This window comes from Xenopus tropicalis, chromosome 8, assembly GCF_000004195.4.
Source record: "Xenopus tropicalis strain Nigerian chromosome 8, UCB_Xtro_10.0, whole genome shotgun sequence".
In the NCBI taxonomy this organism is placed as follows: domain Eukaryota; kingdom Metazoa; phylum Chordata; class Amphibia; order Anura; family Pipidae; genus Xenopus; species Xenopus tropicalis.
Genome location: NC_030684.2, coordinates 4,624,212 through 4,645,919, shown reverse-complemented (window position 1 = coordinate 4,645,919; position 21,708 = coordinate 4,624,212). Strand labels below are relative to the sequence as shown.

Here is a 21,708-nt window from a genome sequence, read left to right as displayed (position 1 = left end):
CACACAATAAGCTGTACCCCATACTGTACTGTCTAAGGGAAACACTATGGCACCTCCTACCCATATGTATAAATACAAAAATATACAGAGAGGGAATGTTCTGGGCACACAATAAGCTGTACCCCCATACTGTACTGTCTAAGGGAAACACTATGGCACCCCCTACCCATATGTATAAATACAAATATACAGAGAAGGAATGTTCTGGGCACACAATAAGCTGTACCCCCATACTGTACTGTCTAAGGGAAACACTATGGCACCCCCTACCCATATGTATAAATACAAATATATAGAGAAGGAATGTTCTGGGCACACAATAAGCTGTACCCCCATACTGTACTGTCTAAGGGAAACACTATGGCACCCCCTACCCATATGTATAAATACAAATATACAGAGAAGGAATGTTCTGGGCACACAATAAGCTGTACCCCCATACTGTACTGTCTAAGGGAAACACTATGGCACCCCCTACCCATATGTATAAATACAAATATACAGAGAAGGAATGTTCTGGGCACACAATAAGCTGTACCCCCATACTGTACTGTCTAAGGGAAACACTATGGCACCCCCTACCCATATGTATAAATACAAATATACAGAGAAGGAATGTTCTGGGCACACAATAAGCTGTACCCCCATACTGTACTGTCTAAGGGAAACATTATGGCACCCCCTACCCATATGCATAAACACAAATAGCACAGATGAAATGTTGGAGCTAGCGCCCCCTACAGTGCTTGCCATCCAGGCTTTTCCTATGAGACAGAATCACTGCCGCACTGAACATAAAATAATACTAACAGAGTTAATTTAAGCACTCAAACATTCTAATCAGTGACTGCCCTCCAGTGTTCATAGTGTAAACTGCAGTGTAAGAATGTACATGTAACATTTGGCCTGGGCGGAGCCATTTAGTTGCTCCAAGACTCAGGCAGCACAATATATTCCCCTACATAATGTCACATGTACTGTATAAACCCAATCAGAACAGAAGGCTGAGTACTGTGCAAGTTGGAGACAGCAGAACCAAATATTTTATTCAAAGCAAACAAGCCCACTGGTCTTTAAAATTAAATCAAATGTATAGTGGAGGCTGAACCATTCATTTATAGAGAATAGGGAAATAAGTGTAATATAAAATTATAGCATAGCCCTGCTTTATGGCTGAGATTCTAGCTATCTGTATAACAGAGCATTCTGTCACAGTGGCACAGATCCTATCCCCCCATTGTAAGCAGCAGTCCTGCCCTGCTTTATGGCTGAGATTCTAGCTATCTGTATAACAGAGCATTCTGTCACAGTGGCACAGATCCTATCTGATCCCCCCCCATTGTAAGCAGCAGTCCTGCCCTGCTTTATGGCTGAGATTCTAGCTATCTGTATAACAGAGCATTCTGTCACAGTGGCACAGATCCTATCTGATCCCCCCATTGTAAGCAGCAGTCCTGCCCTGCTTTATGGCTGAGATTCTAGCTATCTGTATAACAGAGCATTCTGTCACAGTGGCACAGATCCTATCCCCCCCATTGTAAGCAGCAGTCCTGCCCTGCTTTATGGCTGAGATTCTAGCTATCTGTATAACAGAGCATTCTGTCACAGTGGCACAGATCCTATCTGATCCCCCCCATTGTAAGCAGCAGTCCTGCCCTGCTTTATGGCTGAGATTCTAGCTATCTGTATAACAGAGCATTCTGTCACAGTGGCACAGATCCTATCTGATCCCCCCATTGTAAGCAGCAGTCCTGCCCTGCTTTATGGCTGAGATTCTAGCTATCTGTATAACAGAGCATTCTGTCACAGTGGCACAGATCCTATCTGATCCCTCCCCATTGTAAGCAGCAGTCCTGCCCTGCTTTATGGCTGAGATTCTAGCTATCTGTATAACAGAGCATTCTGTCACAGTGGCACAGATCCTATCTGATCCCCCCATTGTAAGCAGCAGTCCTGCCCTGCTTTATGGCTGAGATTCTAGCTATCTGTATAACAGAGCATTCTGTCACAGTGGCACAGATCCTATCTGATCCCCCCATTGTAAGCAGCAGTCCTGCCCTGCTTTATGGCTGAGATTCTAGCTATCTGTATAACAGAGCATTCTGTCACAGTGGCACAGATCCTATCTGATCCCCCCCCATTGTAAGCAACAGTCCTGCCCTGCTTTATGGCTGAGATTCTAGCTATCTGTATAACAGAGCATTCTGTCACAGTGGCACAGATCCTATCTGATCCCCCCCATTGTAAGCAGCAGTCCTGCCCTGCTTTATGGCTGAGATTCTAGCTATCTGTATAACAGAGCATTCTGTCACAGTGGCACAGATCCTATCTGATCCCCCCATTGTAAGCAGCAGTCCTGCCCTGCTTTATGGCTGAGATTCTAGCTATCTGTATAACAGAGCAGAGGGATACAGTAAACCTATTAAACCTATAAATACAATGGTATTGGGCATTTTGGGGACATTTTGACATTTACTGTTGAAAAAAGGCAGAACGTACAATTAAAAACTCCAACCCAGAGGATACAGTAAACCCAGAAAGGGTTAATATATAAAGGTTTCTCTTTGATCTGAGCTGAGCTTTGTATTTACAGGTCACTGGCTGTGTGGTTAGATCAAAAGGCCACGGCAGGCAAAGGGTTAAACATTTACCAGTACGGTTTGAGGAATAAGTGATATATTTAACTACTGAGAAAGCCACTACTTGTGCTTGTTGGTGTAGTTGCTGGTACTCAGCCGCCTCTCATTCCTTTCTGGCGCACCCCGTACATATACAGCATCGCTGGCTGGAGAGACTAGAGCAGATTAAAGTAGGAGAGTGGAAAAGATCAGAAAGCTCGGAGGATGCAGAGCAGCATTTAAAATACCGCTCTAGGAACACCAGCAGGGGGCGAGAGAGTACAGGGTAACCGCCAAGAAATGTCAGGGAACATGAGCTCCTCGTCCCATAAATCAGATTCCTTCAGAGTGAATAAAATTCTGAATCCCGGGAATACTTCCCCTTTAAAAAGTGACATGACATTATTGAGTAGGAAACTTTACGCTCAGGTTCAGGTCCTGCATTGCCCCCAGGAGCAGCTCGGTGCATGTAACCTTGTGCCTGTGTAACCCGAGGTGACATATAACATGGAAGGGCGTAGGCATGTAGATTGCTGACATATTAAACAGCCATATGGCAAAGGTCCAACCTATCTATATATTCCTGGAACTGGCGGGGCTTCTGTACGTAAACAACCAGGTCCAGCAGATGTTCAGTTATATATTAATACCCTGGTCGAAATACCAACGCAGGCTTCTCCGACGTTCTGCTTTGTATGGAGTTGACTACTGTATATCTGCTGTACATCAACTGGACACACGGCCATGACCTTATGGGAAATTATTCACTAGGAGTAAACGGCCAGCTACAAAGTGAATATGGCGTATCTAACTTGGGTTGCCAATGGAGAATGGAGCTGTGGTGGAGCAGTAAAACAGCCACTAAGATATATACCAGGGGTAGGGAAGCTATGGCTCGGGAGCCAGATGTGGCTCGCTGCCAAAACTTTAATAAAAAAATAACGGGGTCGTGGCCTGCGCTCGGCAGATAGAAGACGTGTTCTAAGCCTTAGAACACATCTTCTATCCACCGAGCGCAGGCCACGCCCTCCTCCGCATCACAACCGTCATCATTGGGACCCACCCTACCTTGCCCCTGTGCTCGGCGGATAGAAGACGTGTTCTAAGCCTTATAACACGTCTTCTATCCGCCGAGAGCAGGCCAAGCCCTCCTCTGCATCGCATCCGGCATCCCACGGCCAAACATATTGTATGGCTCTCACAGCCAAAAAGGTTCCCAACCCCTGATATATACTGTACAGGTAGATATTCACTAGGAGGAAAGCCATTGGCTACAAAATTACTGAGTTATCTTCCTTGGGTCACCAGAAGGCCAATGGAAAATCCAGCTTTATTTAGGGTTGTACTGTAGGGCAGCCGCAGAGATGTCCACTGTATGTTTATTGCATACAAAGGTCTGTGACCTTACCCATTGACTTCAAAATTACTAGGTGGCATCTTCTTCAGGTCATCGGAGGTCCAAGAGAGAATTTACTTGTGGTCAAGTAATAGAGTTGTACTGTAGGGCAGACACAGAGATGTCCACTGTACATTTACTGCATACAAAGGTCTGTGACCTTACACATTGACCTCAAAAGTGGCATCTTCTTCAGGTCATCGGAAGTCCAACAATTACTTGTGGTCAAGGAATAGAGATGTCTACTATACATCTGATATATATAAGGTAAGGTCAGGACCTTTAAGAGATATCTACTGTACATTTACCGTATAAAGAAAAATTACTATGCAGTATCTTCCTCAGGTCACCAGAAGTCCAATGAGAAATCTAGCTTTATTCATGGTTGTACTGTAGACAAACCACAGAGTGTCCACTGTAATGTCTGAGACATTACTCTCTTGATTTAAAATGACTAGGTGGCATCCTCGTCAGGTCACCAGAAAGCCAACAGAGAATTCAGTTGTGGTCAAGTAGTAGGGTTGTATTGTGTTCAGCCACAGAAATGTCTACTCTACACGTACTACATACAAATGTCTGTGACATTACACACTGAGTTCAAAAGTACTAGGTAGCATCTTCCTCAGGCCATAGGAAGCCAACAGAGAATTTAGTTGTGGTCAAGTACATTTACTGTACAGAAAGGCCTGTGGCCAGAAACGTTGACTAGGAAGTTACTATGTGCTTCCTTAGGTCAGCAGAATGGAGGCCAATGAAGAATGGGTTGCGCTGTAGCTCAGCCTGCATAGATGTCCATGTCCACTGTGCATCCAATATACATAAGGCTATGACCTTGAGAGATGTCTACTGTACATTTACTCTATGAAGAAAAAACATTGGCTTCTAAGTTTTGCTTAGTTCACCAGAATACGATTGGAGAATGTAACTGTCGTCAAGAATTAGGGTTGTGCTGTACTGCAGATGGCCATGAACTTTTAGGAAGACATTGCTTAGAAGGAAAAACTGCTGACTACTAAGTTACTACAAGGCATTATCCTCAGGTTGTCAGAAGGGCAGCTTGTGGTCAAGAAGTATGAATGTTCTGTAGAGCAACCATAGAGATGTATCCTGCATGTCTACGCTATATAAAGCAAGGCTATGGCCCTACAGGAAGAGGAAGGTGGAAGACCATTGGCTACAAAGTTTTATTCTTTAGGTCACAAGAAGGCAAAGGGAGAATTTGCCTGTGGTCAAGAAGTTGGGTTGTCCTGTAGACACAAGTCTGACCTTACAGGAAGATATTTATTAGAAGAAAAAAACAAGAGGATCATTTTTTTTTTGGCTACAAAGTATGTCCTTGGGTCACCAGAAGGCCATTGGAGAAGGTGGTTGTGATTAAGAAGATGCCCAGATGCCTACTGTACACAAGTCTGACCTTACAGGAAGATATTCATTAGGAGAAAAAACAAGAGGATATTTTTTTGGAGGGGCTACAAAGTTAGTATATGTCCTTGGGTCAACAGAAGGCCAGAGGAGAAGGTGGTTGTGATTAAGAAGATGCTGAGATGCCTACTGTACATCTACTTTAGAGTAACAGAAGTTCCCTAAAGATCCACTCTTTTTTGACATTTCCACAGGAGCAGATCTATCCATGTAGTGCTGGAAAGCACTGTAACTCTCACATTATTTCAACTGAATTTATTAGGCTGTTCTTGCAACGCCAACATCTGCCCCGTTCGTGGGCCGACATTCACCATCAGCCAATCTGTTTGTGTTTTTTTTTGTGTTTTAACAAACCACCTGGCACATGAGAACTAGCAATTTAATAGTCAACATCAAAGAGTTTTCTGCCGTTCTGGAAACCAAAAAAAGAATCTCAATGTTACGGTTCCATTTCTCCCATCTGCCCCGCTTCTCTCTCTCATTAGACTCACAAAGCAGCCACATTCCTCTCACATGAGGATCTGGCACAGGCTACGGGAGATGCAAGTGCCTCCAAGGAGGAAACTAGAGATAATATTTGTTCTTCGGCTCATTCAGGGAGAGGGAATTTACTATGTTCAAGAATGAAACCTGGGGGGGGGGGGGTGGGGCAGGAATTCCTGACCAAATCGTAGCCTTTCAAAGGGGATCTCTTTCCCAAAGTAAAATGTAAAAGTTTTTAGATATTAGCAGATGAAGGCCTTGTCACAAATATGCAAGGTTTTGGTAGGGGAGAAACAGTATTTTGCTTTCTGAACCCCAAAAACTATTGACAAAAACTGTCACTGGCCAGTATAACAAGAGTATGGACTTAAGGTACATTTGAGGGCTTATTTATCAATTTTCGAGTTTGTGAATTCGAGTTTCTTTTTTTAAATCAAATAAACTTGTTTATCAAATGGTCACTTATTTATTAATAAGGAAAACTCGTACAAATAAACTTAAATATCTCAAAAATTTTTTTGAAGTTTGCGAGCTCTAAAAACTTGAAAAACTCCAAAAAATTGCGTTTTAGAATATGGCTTGACCTCGCCTATAACTCCCATTGATTTCTATAGAAACTCACAAGCTTTTACATGGCAAATTTTTTCATTTGACTTTTTTGGGTTTTAGCACTTAAGTAGCAGACATTTGAGTTTTCAAACCATAACTCGAATTTGAGTTTTTGAAGCTCAAAAAAAACTTGAATCGCAAAATAAAGATCAAACGCGGCCGTTGATAAATGACCCCTTAGGGCCGTGGCAGACGGGGAGATTAGTTGCCGGGCGACTAATCTCCCCGATATGCCATCCCACCGGCTAGAATGTAAATCGCCGGTGGGATGGCATATGCAGCGCCGAAATCGCTGAAGTTTCCTCTCAAGGCAACTTCGCAGATCAATTAGCCGCGTATGCCATCCCACCGGCAATTTACATTCTAGCTGGTGGGATGGCATATCGGGGAGATTAGTCGCCCGCGACATGGGAGATTTATTGCGGGCGACTAATCTCCCTGTCTGTCACGGCCCTTAGTGTTTTCCCAATACTCATTACCTACACATTAGTTGTTTAATGGCTAGTTAATTATCAGTGCCGAAATGTTATGGTAGCCAAACATCTTCACACTTATCCAATTAGTTAGTGCACCACTATGTCAAAGGCCCAATCAGACACATGCGTGACCGATCCGAGCATTTGAGTTGTCTTTGTCTCTCACGGAGGTAAAGACTGGTTTCTACCTCCAACTTAGAGAATCTGTGGAGTAGGCGGGATCTGGAAATGGCTATCGATAAGATAAGCAGAGCTTATTTGAACAGGCCACTCCCAGTCGATAGTTATACTGTTGATAGGTGATGTTTTGAACTGAAATACACGAAGGTGTCAAGGGTCATAGAATCTTAAGCCTAGGGATGGGCTGTAGCGTTGGCGTAGAGTAAGCATTCCTTATACAGGATAGCAGGGAAGTTTTAAGCTGGCCATACATCAGTGGTTCTCAACCTTCCTAATGCCACAACCCTTTAATACAGTTCCTCATTTTGTGGTGACCCCCAACCATAAAATCATTCCTTAGACCATTGGAAATGTGTTTTCCAATTGTCTTAGGCGACCCCTGTGAAAGGATTGTTCGACCCCCAAAGAGGTCCCGACCCACAGGTTCAAAAACCGCTGCCATACACGCACTGATATTATCGAACAAAACCTTGTTTCTTACGATATTTGGTACGTGTACGGCGGCTCGACGAGCCGACCGAGATTGCAAAGGCTGCAGATATGTCATCTCGTCGATCTGGCAGGTTATAAGATTTTGATCGGTCACCATTGAAGGAGCTGGAGCAAAATCTACATTTAGGGCTGAATCGGCAGATGGAAGTAGAATTTTTATATCTGATGATTGCGATGGACGTCAATGGAGGGTGGGAACGATCTTTCCTGTGACCAGTGGTCGCACAAAAGATCGTTATTTCTACGTGTATGGACTCCTTAAGTCTTGCCAGCCCTGAAGCTCATTATGATTGGCTGTTTGTCAATCTAGCTGCTACCAATAGTGCATTTCACTCTGGGTTATGGCTAATAAAGTTAGGTATGCTTGTACACCATCTCACCTTACAAGAAAACAACACATTGTGCATGACTGTGCTAGGATCAGCTAAACCATTGTTCCTGGGGCTGGTTAATATACCTTTGTTATCTAGTTGGGTGGGTTCTTTTTTTTTTATTTATTACAACTCAATTTAACTTTCTATTTTCCTCAGAAAAGCTTTGATGATGAGGAGGGCAATATAAAGACTTTGGACATCATGGTGTTTTAGGACTCCATTCTGTTTATCTTCTAGTCACCTCCAGTCGTTTTTTTCCAGGCTGATAAATATTGTTACTGCTGTTCCTTTGGCTCCACTGGTATGGGACGAGATTTAATGACCCATCTGCCTCGGGATGGAGCCAGGATAGGAAAACATCTACTTCCACAGCCAAGTACAACATTGCTGCATGGGCTGACCGAGCCCCAGGCAAAGTATAGGTTTCAGAAAAGCTCAGCTCGCATCTCCAAGCACAAAGCTGGACTTCGAAGCCTCCAGGCGACATGTGTCAACAGTTCCCTCTGTTAATATTCAACGATCGCTGCCAAGGTTTATGACTTGTAATCACAAGAGTTTACGTACATAGAGAAAGTTGGAGCCTTGAAATACTGTATGAGGGGGGATAATACTGAACTCCACACATTTCAGGGGATAAAGGTTATCACTCTACTTCCATCAGAAGATGGACGAGTTCTAAGCCATTAAGCAAGATGGGAACTGGAGCCTTTGCTACAGAGGAAGCCACTTCTCACCTGGAGCAGAAATATTTTCCGTGACCTTTGCCAAACCACATTTAACAATGGCAACGTTTGACGTTCAGTGAATTTATTAAGGGCAAGTAAAACGTTTTTTTGAGAGAGAGCATACCTTTATGTCTTCAAACAGATGTAAAGTTATTCAGGTTGCCACGGGTCAATGGTTTTGCTCTTCAGGCCCTCCAGCAGCGCAGGTGTCCAGAAGCTCCTTCTGCACGTCAGTGTGATAGATGGGCCTCTCGGAATAGACAGGGAGCCATTTATCTTCCATATGTCCTAAAGTCCTATATAAAAAGATCTGCTCATGTGGGCAGCAACGAGGGCCAGTAGAATGCGGTTTGGCTTCAGTACAGTGTTGCCCTCAGGTCTAAGGCTTTTCTAGGCAGACACAAGCTCAGTCACATATTGGTTGGGAAGAATGTTTTGGTCCCATACACAGGTCAAGGGCCCGAGGATTTTGTTAAGGCTCTAAAGTAACCTTCTGAGTTATACAGGGAACTCTGAGTATCACTCATGTATTATAAGGGGTAATGTACCCCCCTACTGTAAATGATAAGGATATTAGCAGTCACTGAGGGGTTCTGTGCCCATATAAAGGCACAAGGCTGCAGGCTGAGTTATACAGGGAACTCTGAGTATCACTCATTATAAGGGATAATGTACCCCCTACTGTAAATGATAAGGATATTAGTCACTGAGGGGTTCTGTGCCCCCCATATAAAGGCACAAGGCTGCAGGCTGAGTTATACAGGGAACTCAGAGTATCACTCATGTATTATAAGGGATAATGTACCCCCTACTGTAAACGATAAGGATATTAGAAGTGATTACCTGGAAGAGCTTTAGTAAAGTCGAGATGGGGGGGGGGTGAAAAATGAACGGATCCAACGTTGCCATAGCAGCATTTTTATTTACAAACAAACAGCAATCCCCATTGACTTTATTTATACCATTAAAAAAGCAGTTTTACAAGCAATAAAGTCATCTGAACAAAATTAAGCAGCACTGAAAAGTCATATCACAAATCTAAAAAAAAAAAAAAAAATTAAAATACAAGAGTAAAATATCATTTGAATAAATATTTTTGTTTTAATTCATGCTATAAAATAATCCTTAATGGCAAGTTATTAGTTTGTTACAGCATTTGTTTAGCTAGCTTGATTGACTTCATACTGAAGTGTGGAGTTGTGAGGTTACTGGTTTATATTGCAAGTTAACCCCTTCAAGGCACCCGCGCTGGCCCTGAAGGTGTTAGTAACACAGAAAGCCATTCAGAATGTGGAAATATTTACCATAGTTGGAAAAAAAAAAAAAAGTCAAAATTAGCTTAAAAATAAAAAATGAAGAGCTTTTTAGTAGGAATTTTCTAAAAAAATTAGAATTATTCCCAATGTGAAGCCACACCCACTTAATAGTTTTGTTTTTTGTTAAAGATGAAAACTGTATTTAACTCAGTATATGGGGTGGGGAAAGTCTACTAGTGCGCTAAGGCTATCGATACAGTCGTACAAGGTCTTTGCACAAAAATAAAATTCTTAAAAATGTTTTACTAGCGGCAACAATTTGCCAATAAAATTTATGAATATTAAAAAAATAAAATTAAAAATGAATTGTTGGTTTTGATACATTTTTACAAGTTACAAAACAAAAATGTACAAAACAAAACAAAAATTTGTAAAGTGTTCTTACAAATAGTTGGATTCGGGCAAATCCCAAGAGGCAGATTTCTCAAAAATTTGAATCTGAATTTGTTAAAACTCGAAAAATCTTTTTGAAATATTTCGAAAAATTCACATTTTAGAATAGCTTGACTATGGAAAATAGACTTCCCATTGACTTCTATATAAAGCCTTTAGTTGAAGTTTCCTTTTTCATTCAACTTTCAAGTCGGGATGCACCAAATCCACTTTTTTGTAAAGGATTCGGCTGAATACCGAACAGAATCCTAATTAGCATATGCTAATTAGGTTTTGGAAGGGCTAAAGGTCGCCATACACGGGCCGATAGAAGCTGCTGATATGGATCCCTTGGACAGACTCGGCAGCTTATCAGCCCATGTAGGGGCAGAAACGAGCTGATTGGCCGACTGATATCTGGCCTGAAATTGGCCAGATATCGATTGGCCAGGTTAGAAAATCCCGTCGGATCAGGGACTGCATCGGCTCGTTGATGCGGTCCCCGAACCGACTGCCCCATTGCCGCGTGCAGAATTTGATCGGCCAAACGATCAAATTCACCTACATGCCACCCCGATATCGCCACCCGAGCGGATCTGCCCGTGTATGGCCAGCTTTAGGCTGATGCCACACGTGGCGTTTTTCCCTCTGCGTATTTTCTAATTCTCTCGGCGGCTGAAAAACGCCTGATATCCTCATCCATAGAAATAGCTTGAAAAGACTTGAAGCAAGCCACACAATGCGGAAATACGCTAGAAAATGCCTTAGCACAGATTTTTCAAGCGTAGGCCAAAATATTTGCACAGCAAGCTATTCCTATGTATACGCAAAGGCAGCTGCCAGACCTAGCGGAAATACGCTGCGTTTTTTGCTATTTCGCACTATTAGCACCATGGAAACAGGATTTGCTTACGTCACCAGTACTAGGCTGAAAAACGCCATAGTCTCGGGCTGTGTGGCGTTTTTAGGCTGAGAAAAAACGCAGCGGAAAAACGCCACGTGTGGCATCAGCCTAAGATCAGATAACTTTGGAAAAGTTTTCAAATTCCTCGTTTACGTGACAAAGTGTGACGTAAAACACGGTATTCGGTTCAGCCGAATCCCAAACTGAATCCTGGATTCGCTGCATCCCTACTTTATTTTGCACTTAATAGATCCGGAAAACATTTCCAAAACTTGAACATTTAGGAAACAGCATTTTTTAGTACCAAAAATGAAAGTTGTGGAAAATACATCAATTATAACGAAATGAGAAATCTGCCCCTAACGGTTTGGGTCGAGCCCAATCCAAACTTGCAACGTTAATCACGGATGCAATTTTTACGAAATATGAAATCTTCAAGTTAGGGGTTGAGTTTGAAATCTTTTGTGAATGATTCGGATTTCGAAATTTAAAAAAAACAAAAAAAAAACGACTCTAGTACTGTAGACTACTTTAGAGGAAAGGTAAAGGGGGCGTGAAGGCAGGGCTATCAGAGTAGAAACGAGATTTTCAGTAGAAGATACTGGCAGAGGCGGAGCCCCGGAAGCATTATTTGGGCCGTTGCTGCCCAGCGAGCTTCACATACTTAGGAGAAGTCTTCTTGTTTGATGCAAGAAGAAAAGCTTATGTTTCCAAAAAGAGAGTTAAAAATAGCTCTTTTCTACCCTACAGAGTAGCCCAAAGAGCGCCCCCACCAGGTAAACAGAGCACATTCTGAATGACTATACCGAACGGCTGTTCAGTCGCTGAGTAATATGAAATCTGTCTTATCAACCGAAGAGTCATATAAAGGATTTACACAAGTAAATTTCCAAATACTTTCATATATAAAACTTTAATAAATAATCCTGACCAGTCAAAAAGCACCATTCAAGGGTGAAAATTCCCTTAGAAAATAGATAAGGGGTTGCATATTTTTTTTTCTATTTTTTTTTTTGAGTCCCTTTTAAGTGGAGGTTTTGAGAGAATCGGTTAAGAAAAAAAAAATTAAATGACACTAAGTATATCACAGTCAAGATATATATATAAAAACTGTTATTTTCATTAAATACTTTTTTTTTTTGTTTTAATAACCCTTAGCCAGATAGGTCTCTCACTAGAGAAAGGAAAAAAAAAAAAAAACCCAAACGCTGGCCTCCTCGAGGGGTTACGTAAAGCTTGTTTGTGACTTCTCACCCCCAGCCCTTTGGAACTGGTTCACCTGTTTCTAGTTCAGCCGCACCTCAGCCACCACATGGAAAAAAAAAAATAAGCAAACGCGATGAAATTTGGCATGTTTAAAGAGGCGGGGCTTCAGCTTAAGGAAATGGCTTCCACTTGGACTTCCTGTTTTTGCTTAACCGGAAAGGAAGCCCGAGGTCAGGCAGTAAACGTTCCGCGAGTAACCAGTGACGGACCATGGCAGCCATGTTAACTTAATATCTTTAAAAATGTAAATACAAAGAAAAAAAAAACCCTTTATTTTATGTACAGATGTGATCATTTTTACCCCATAGAAAGGGGTAAAAATGCATTTTTTTAAACCCACAATCTATATATAAAAAAAAAAAGAAAAGTCAGAGTTCACAGTCTCATTACAGATTCAACATTTATAGGATGGGAAAGAAGAGAATCATCCTTTTCACATTTCTCTAGATGGATAGGAGGAAGAAGAGAGGAGTCACATCACTTAAAAGGGCAGATGAAGGAGAGGCTCTACAACTGCCCAGCTTAAGTGTTCAAGGCAACAAATGAAAGTATTCAACCACTCTGTAATGTATGGAGATAAGTAGGAAAGGGTGTTGCGTGCCCAGTGTTGTGCGCCGTAGCTTCAAGGGTTACTATACTGGGGCGGCCAACCTGTATGCCTCCAGATGACACTAAACTGTATTGGTGTGGGCAGTAAAACTAAGGGGCCGATTTATCAAAGTTCAAGACAAATTATTCTTCAAAAACCAGATCAAGACTCATTAGACCAGCGGTTCTCAACCTGGGGGTCGAAAAACCCTTTCACAGGGGTCGTCTAAGACCATCGGAAAACACATATTTCCGATGGTCTTAGGAATAATTTTGCGGTTGGGGGGTCGCCACAAAACAAGGAACTGTATTAAAGGGTCGCAGCATTAGTAAGGTTGAGAACCACTGCCTTAGACACTAAGGATGACCAATCGTGGGTCGATAGGAGCTCTGACCCTTCCAAACAGGGTTACCAACTCAACCATCTGTGCACAGGGCCTTCCAGCATATCTGGCAGGTTAGACTTATCCCACCGGACGAGGACCACATCTGCACATTGAGGAGCCCTCTCCAGACGTTAAACCTAGGCCCCCCAATATAATTTGATCATTGGCCCAGAGGCCAAACAATCACATCGTCCCAATTTGGCCCAGCATTTTTGGTGGCCAAACCAGGTAAAAGGTCTACTTGTTTGACCCATTTCCTTTCACAATACAAGAAACATTTTCGGCCGTTTTCGGGCAAGAAATTTAAAGCAAAATAAATGCTAGAGATTGAAAATTAAACAAGACTTCTCAAATATTAATAAATCTGCCCCTTAATCACTGCAAGGTGACAAAACGAGTCGGTGGGATTTAGTAAATATAAAAAAAAAAATATCCAAACTATATTTGGATGATGTTTAGCACAGTGAACCTTAATTATTTCCAATAAAATACCCAAAAGCTTTCTAAGATCCTGTCCCATTGAGGGCTCACCGTTGTCCCAAGCATCTAACAGTCAGTGTAGTACATGGACCACATAGGGAAGGCACCACCGCACCATCGGAGGCACTAAACCATGAATAGGCAACATTCGCACGTCCCCATGGTGCAAAGCATCCCCGTCCCTGCACGACGCCTTCTACAGAATATATATATTTTTATTTACAAGGCACAAGATTAGAAATTGTGGTCAAAAACGTTAAGGTTAGCCCTCTCGACTCTCATCACATAACTAAATTGCCTTGTAAAGGTTGAACGTCACGGCAGCCACGATGCGCTTAACCATAAATGAACTGTCAACAACCAATGCCCACCTTACATTATGGCTTGGATTTTCCTAGAATTGGAGGTCGCAATAGAAATTGATCAAATAAAGGCCAGATACACCAACAGGAAACTATGAACTTGTATTCAAAGGATACAATGAGTAGGGGATGCACCGAATCCATGATTTTGGGATCTGGGCGAATCCTTCACGAGAGATTTGGCCGAATCCTTTGCAAGAGATTTGCCCGAATCCTTCACGAGAGATTTAACTGAATACCGATCTGAGTCCTGCTGAAAAAGGCAGAATCCCAAACAAAATGCTAAATTCGGTGCATCCCGAAAAAATAAGTGGCTGTCCTGACACGGCTACGACGGTGGCCATACACTGTCACCAAAGCAAGTGAATCTTTTCCCGATATCCCCACCTACGAGTGGATAGTTTGGACCCAGGGACCAAACTATAAAATTAGAATGATGGGTATAGGTGCCCATCGGTTTGGGGACCACGTCAACGAGCCAATATGGCCACCAAACCGGCAGAAAAATCAAACCTGCCCGATCAAGATCTGCTCGATTTCTCAGGTCAGGGGAGGCCCGTCGTTAGTGCCCATAAACAGCTGAATTGGTCTAAAGGACACACATCAGCAGCTAGAATCGGCCCGTGTATGGCCACCTTAAAAACATTGACATTTTGTCTTAGGGAAAGAATTAAAAAAAACCCTATCCTGGCTTTTTTTCCTAAACAGACATTAGTGGAAGAACGGATCCCTTTCACGGTAGAGGGGTTTCCCTACATCCTTGTGGGGGGTAACATGCCAAAAAAGTGTGATTGAAAAAAACCTCCTCGATCTTTGGTAAACTGAAAACTCTGTCAAAAAAGTTGGAAGGGTTACAAAAAAGTCATTTCATCTACTTTTCATTTCAATTCAGGAGCCAGGAACAATATGGCGTCTGCCGTGAAACTGGAGGTCTTGATTAAGAGAAAGAAAATCCGATACCTTTGGGTTTCACATTTATACACTGTACAGACCTAATTAAAAAATTAGCACCACGTGTAAAGTCCAACGTTCGGTTCACCGAACGTCTCCAACTATAGATCTAAAAAAAAAAAAAAAAAAAAAAAAAGTGGCTATGTACAATATAAGGAGAATTAAGGAAATTTAGGGTATGCAACTAAAGTAAGTCTTGTAATATCAATTCATGAGGTCTCATTGGCTTTAATGGGTGGGGGAGGGGACGATATTTTAAAGGACAAGACAGGTCTAGAGGTATTCTTAGCACAGTAAAAATGAAAACTCCCTTTTTCCTTCATGGTGCTAGAGTCCAACCCACTAAGCAGTGTCATTAAACACCGATCCAATCTAAACACCCAGTCACCCTTTAGCTGTTGTAGCACATCTCCCAGCATCCCCCGAGAGTCGGCTACATGAGGGCGAATTCTAGGGCTTTCTCCTAAACAATGAACGATTAATAGGTATAAATGTAAAACACACAATCAACTTGGAGCTGTCAACAAAAAAAAAAACCCTACAAAATTGTGATAAAATTAAAAAAAAAAAAAAAAATCAGCACCACAAATTCCAGCTTCTACCTCTCCCGTCAGTGGGAGGAACCAATATGTCTAACCAACTAGTACAGTTATGGCATCCAGGCCGGGTATGGAGAGATGCAGAGGTATAAGGTTCACTTTCGGAAAAAAAACGTGCATCCGCCATTGTAACAACCAACATTCATCGACGAATAAGCTTCAGTCTTACAGGGAACCACCCCATAAATGATCTCGCTCTGCCATGGTCCTACTACAGAACCACTACAACTACGGTTGCTAACGACGATAAATCAGAAAATCGATAGTGTAAGTTATCAGTAGCCAAATTAACCCAAGATAATTATTCAGAAGCAACTAAAAACACTGCTGCCCAAGATTAAAATCCACGCCCCAAAGCAAACCTATGGGCACAAGCGCTATGCAATAAAATCAGGATCTGCCGCGCCCAGTTAGGGGCGCCCCAATCTTACGACTTATAACGAGCTGCAAAATAAGAGTTGAACGTGTCTTCATTGTCCAAAATTGAACCATGCGTCAAAATGGAGGATCTCCGACGGGCGCCATTATGGCCCCCCCAAGATCCTCAAATAGGCAAACGGCTACTCCAGGGCTGAAAATGAGCTGCGAAATAAGAGCTGAACAAGGCTTCACCGTCCTAAATTAAACAGTAATTGAACCATGCATCAAAATTAAGATCTGCAATGGGCGCCGTCATGGCCCCCGATCCAACACGAGGCGCCGGCCACTCAGGATTGAAAACGAGCTATAAAATAAGAGCAGTTCTTCATTGTCCAAAGTAAAAACTGGAAGCTTATAACAGATACGGTTACAATGAAGTGTATAATCCTGTCTAAAAAATGGAGCACCGACCTCTACGCCCATTAAGTGCAGGTTTGATAACACGGTGTTTGTATTGGTAAAGGCAACATTTGCACCTTGGCAGTACAGGTTATCCTCAAAAACTGTAGACAGACAACTTGAAATACTTGAGTTTTGTTAAAATAGTATCAAATCACCAATTTCATTCACATTCCCCAACCCCCCCCAAACCTTTTTTTTACGCTTCTTCAGGAGTGCAAACGTACCCTGTCTCCTTAAAAAAGCAAAAAGGACAATGAAAAAAAAACCAAAAAGGTCAAAAAGTAAAGGGAAACCTAAATTTTTTAGCGTATCTCCCAAAATTTTCCATCTCGTCATGAAACCATTCCCCCGCCCCCCAAAAAAATAAAAATCAAATCGTGAAGAGTAGCTCTCGTTTGCGCGAGAGATACATCACCAAAGAAGCAGAGAGGGGAAAACTATGCATTGATTAATGTTATATATGTGCTTTGTACACTTATGCCCTCGTGGCAACATAATGGTTATTCGGGGCTGGTAGACACTGTGTGAATTTCAACGTTTGAGTCAATATTTGCCTCGGAAGCATCGTTACTTTGCTCCAGGTACGCGTCTGTTCTCTCGGGCGACTCCATGCGGTTTCGGACCTCCGCCACGGCAGGATGGTTTTTCCTTAAGTGTTGATTCAGAGTGCCCTGGAAAGGGAAGCATTTGCCGCACACCTCGCATTTGAAGGGCTTGTCGTCTGTGTGCCCTCGTATGTGATATTCCAGCTGGTCTTTCCGCGTGTATTTCTTCCCGCAGTACTTGCACACGAAAGGGGTAATTCCCATATGCAGGCGCATGTGTCGGTCGAGGCTGCCTTTTTGGTTGAAGGTCTTGCCGCAGTAGATACAGATGAGTCTTTCGTTGTAGGGGTGCCAGTAGCCCCTGCCCGATTTTTCACGCGGACTGGTCTCGTAGCTTGGGGTGCTGACCACCGTTTCACTTTCGGAGCTTTGTATCACATTTTGTATGTCGCTGGGCACGTTGGAAGTTCTCTTTTGCCGTGCCCGGCCTCCCCGGTAACAGTTTAGCAACGACCTGGAAGGGCTGGAGTTGCTTATGTTTCCATAGGACTCGGATATGTTGCTGGCCTGGGAAGCAGCTTGTGAATAGGGATATGTGTGTTGCAACACGGACCCGTAGGAGCCTACATTCACAGCCACCACTTGCTCGCCGTCGACCAATTCCGTGTGATAGCCGTCGTCGCCAAGAGAAGAGCTATCGGAGCAGCTTGGCCGGTCGGATTTCTCCGTTTTTACTTTCACCTCGGTGATTTGGTTCTCTCGAATGTCGACTTGGTCGGGATCGCCTTCGATCTGAATCTCGTGTTCCGAGATACTGCCGCTGCTCCCTCTGTCTGAATGGCCCTCCTCCTGGGATCGGCTTCTTAGCGTTTTGCTGGATATGGCTTCCATCTTTGAATCGCTGCCTATGATAGTGTGTCGGACCGTCCCGCAGTAAGGAGGGGATATTTCTACCGGGTTAGCAAAATAGCTGTCGTCTTTGACGCCATTCTGACCGCTTAGCCCGTCTTCACCAGGGGCCGAGTTGACCTCCACCACGCTGATTTTTGAGTGGATGGTCTCCAGTATGTGGGTGCATTTATCGATGACGCACTGCATTTGGAGAAAGCTGGCTGCTGTTAGAAAGCTTACAACGTCCTTTAACTGCACAGACATTCTTCCAGTGTAGCAGAAGGAAAGCAACTGATCGAAGACGTTGGGGTTCTTGATAACCGATATCGATAAGCCACTCATGGTACTCAGTGCCGAATGGTCTCGGAAGTAAGGAGAACTGGCTGCCAGCACCGCTTTGTGTGCGCGGAACGGCTGACCCTGAATGTGGACGACAATGTCGCAGAGTTTCCCTTGCATCCGCAGCTCGTTGAGTTGGTTTAGAACAGTGCTGCTGTACTCCGGAACGTCAAACTGAATGTAGCTGTTGCTGTCCATGTTGTCTTCTGCACAGGTATCTGCAAACGAAGGAGAAAAACAAACCATTAAAAACATGTATTGCAAAAAGATTATAACCGTAAACTCGCCCTTACAGCATGGCCCTTGCGAAAACCGGGGGGAAACCACCATTTGCATAACCCAACGCTTCCTCTATAGGCCAAACTAACCAACCGGCGGCCATGACGCTCTAGTCACTTATTCAACAATTTCAAGAACAATAGACAATAAAGAATAATCTATATTGCAAAAACATGTAAAATAAAGGACAAAAGTTTACTCCTCACGACCGACACATGCAAGAGTTTGCCAAGTTTCTAAAACGTTAGGCATGAAAGCCAGTAAGGGGGGAATTTGGGTTGAGTGCTTATTTGTGCCCTGGGTACCCCTGGAACTATAGCGGGGTGACTGTTACCCCAATGTTTCTATATATCTGTAACCTTGTTATGGGCTAAGGGGGCCCAGCCTGAAAACCAGTTAGGTGGGGATTTGGGGTGAGTGCTTATTTGTGCCCTGGGTACCCCTGGAACTATAGCGGGGTGACTGTTACCCCAATGTTTCTATATATCTGTAACCTTGTTATGGGCTAAGGGGGCCCAGCCTGAAGGCCAGTTAGGGGGGGATTTGGGGTGAGTGCTTATTTGTGCCCTGGGTACCCCTGGAACTATAGCGGGGTGACTGTTACCCCAATGTTTCTATATATCTGTAACCTTGTTATGGGCTAAGGGGGCCCAGCCTGAAGGCCAGTTAGGGGGGGATTTGGGGTGAGTGCTTATTTATGCCCTGGGTACCTCTGGAACTATAGCGGGGTGACTTACCCCAATGTTTCTATATATCTGTAACCTTGTTATGGGCTAAGGGGGCCCAGCCTGAAGGCCAGTTAGGGGGGGATTTGGGGTGAGTGCTTATTTGTGCCCTGGGTACCCCTGGAACTATAGCGGGGTGACTGTTACCCCAATGTTTCTATATATCTGTAACCTTGTTATGGGCTAAGGGGGCCCAGCCTGAAGGCCAGTTAGGGGGGGATTTGGGGTGAGTGCTTATTTGTGCCCTGGGTACCCCTGGAACTATAGCGGGGTGACTGTTACCCCAATGTTTCTATATATCTGTAACCTTGTTATGGGCTAAGGGGGCCCAGCCTGAAGGCCAGTTAGGGGGGATTTGGGGTGAGTGCTTATTTGTACCCTGGGTACCCCTTTAATACTCTTGCAGAATATATATATATTATAGCACATTGACTTTGCTTTGTATTCCCTTTTCCCCATTGCTGTTCCCTGTGGATCAGTCATTACTGCATGTGGCTGTACCAGCAGCTCGGTGCCATACAATGCCAGGCAGTGCCCGTGCCGCTGTGCCAGATAAACAGGCAGTAATATAAATAATATTGGAGAAACTCCAGAAAGTGCAGCTGCAGCCCCGTGTCCCGCTCTGTCCGTCTGCTCCTCTTGGCTCTACTCTCCAGTCGCTGTACAGGGATTTCATACACAATCTGTCGGCTTCAGTAACTACACGTAACCAGCCTCACTGGTGCACATTTATATACCCGAGATCCCTCGTCCATTGATCGGGAGGTGGCAGTTGCCTGACTGCCAGCTCGAAAGCATTATAAAGGCGTAAAAACTGGCGCCGACTTCGGAAGAATTGGTTCCCCCAATCCGTTGGCTTTAATGGGGGACGCAGCACCTCTAAACTGGTGTAAAATATATTATTTTATTTATAAATATGCTATTTCTTCACCAACTGTTACTTATTATCCCAAACCAAAGATTTGTTTTTGTTTGAAAAATAAATTTACGGCGCGGTCGCTTTCATCCCAGGGAAAACAACCTCCGGCCTAGAAACGTATGGACACAATCCAGTGTGTTTGGGCAATGTGTTTAAGGTAAACAGAACCTTTGGGTCAAGTTTGTTTTTTGTGAACTCTTAAGGTGAAAGTGAATTTGATTTTACGTAAAACTATTTTGTACCATTTCCATTTACAGGATTGTTTATTCCAGCGCTCGTTGCTTAGTATTAAATATACCAATGTATCTCATAACAAGGTTACAGATATATAGAAACATTGGGGTAACAGTCACCCTGCTATAGTTCCAGGGGTACCCAGGGCACAAATAAGCACTCACCCCAAATCCCCCCCCTAACTGGCCTTCAGGCTGGGCCCCCTTAGCCCATAACAAGGTTACAGATATATAGAAACATTGGGGTAACAGTCACCCCGCTATAGTTCCAGGGGTACCCAGGGCACAAATAAGCACTCACCCCAAATCCCCCCCTAACTGGCCTTCAGGCTGGGCCCCCTTAGCCCATAACAAGGTTACAGATATATAGAAACATTGGGGTAACAGTCACCCCGCTATAGTTCCAGGGGTACCCAGGGCACAAATAAGCACTCACCCCAAATCCCCCCCTAACTGGCCTTCAGGCTGGGCCCCCTTAGCCCATAACAAGGTTACAGATATATAGAAACATTGGGGTAACAGTCACCCCGCTATAGTTCCAGGGGTACCCAGGGCACAAATAAGCACTCACCCCAAATCCCCCCCTAACTGGCCTTCAGGCTGGGCCCCCTTAGCCCATAACAAGGTTACAGATATATAGAAACATTGGGGTAACAGTCACCCCGCTATAGTTCCAGGGGTACCCAGGGCACAAATAAGCACTCACCCCAAATCCCCCCCTAACTGGCCTTCAGGCTGGGCCCCCTTAGCCCATAACAAGGTTACAGATATATAGAAACATTGGGGTAACAGTCACCCTGCTATAGTTCCAGGGGTACCCAGGGCACAAATAAGCACTCACCCCAAATCCCCCCCTAACTGGCCTTCAGGCTGGGCCCCCTTAGCCCATAACAAGGTTACAGATATATAGAAACATTGGGGTAACAGTCACCCTGCTATAGTTCCAGGGGTACCCA

The 21,708-nt window shown here is 43.7% G+C and overlaps 1 protein-coding gene across 4 annotated transcripts in view; it reads right to left on the bottom strand.

Moving 5' to 3' along the window:
* Positions 1–12,489: 12,489 nt before the first annotated feature.
* zbtb34 (zinc finger and BTB domain containing 34) overlaps positions 12,490–21,708 on the bottom strand; it is a 29,449-nt gene continuing 20,230 nt past the window's right edge. For all 4 annotated transcript variants that reach the window (XM_031890867.1, XM_031890868.1, XM_031890869.1 and 1 more), the window contains one exon: positions 12,490–18,814. In XM_031890867.1, coding sequence (XP_031746727.1) covers positions 17,322–18,814 — 1,493 coding nt within the window. In that variant the 3' untranslated portion in view covers positions 12,490–17,321. The remainder of the gene's footprint in view (positions 18,815–21,708) is intronic.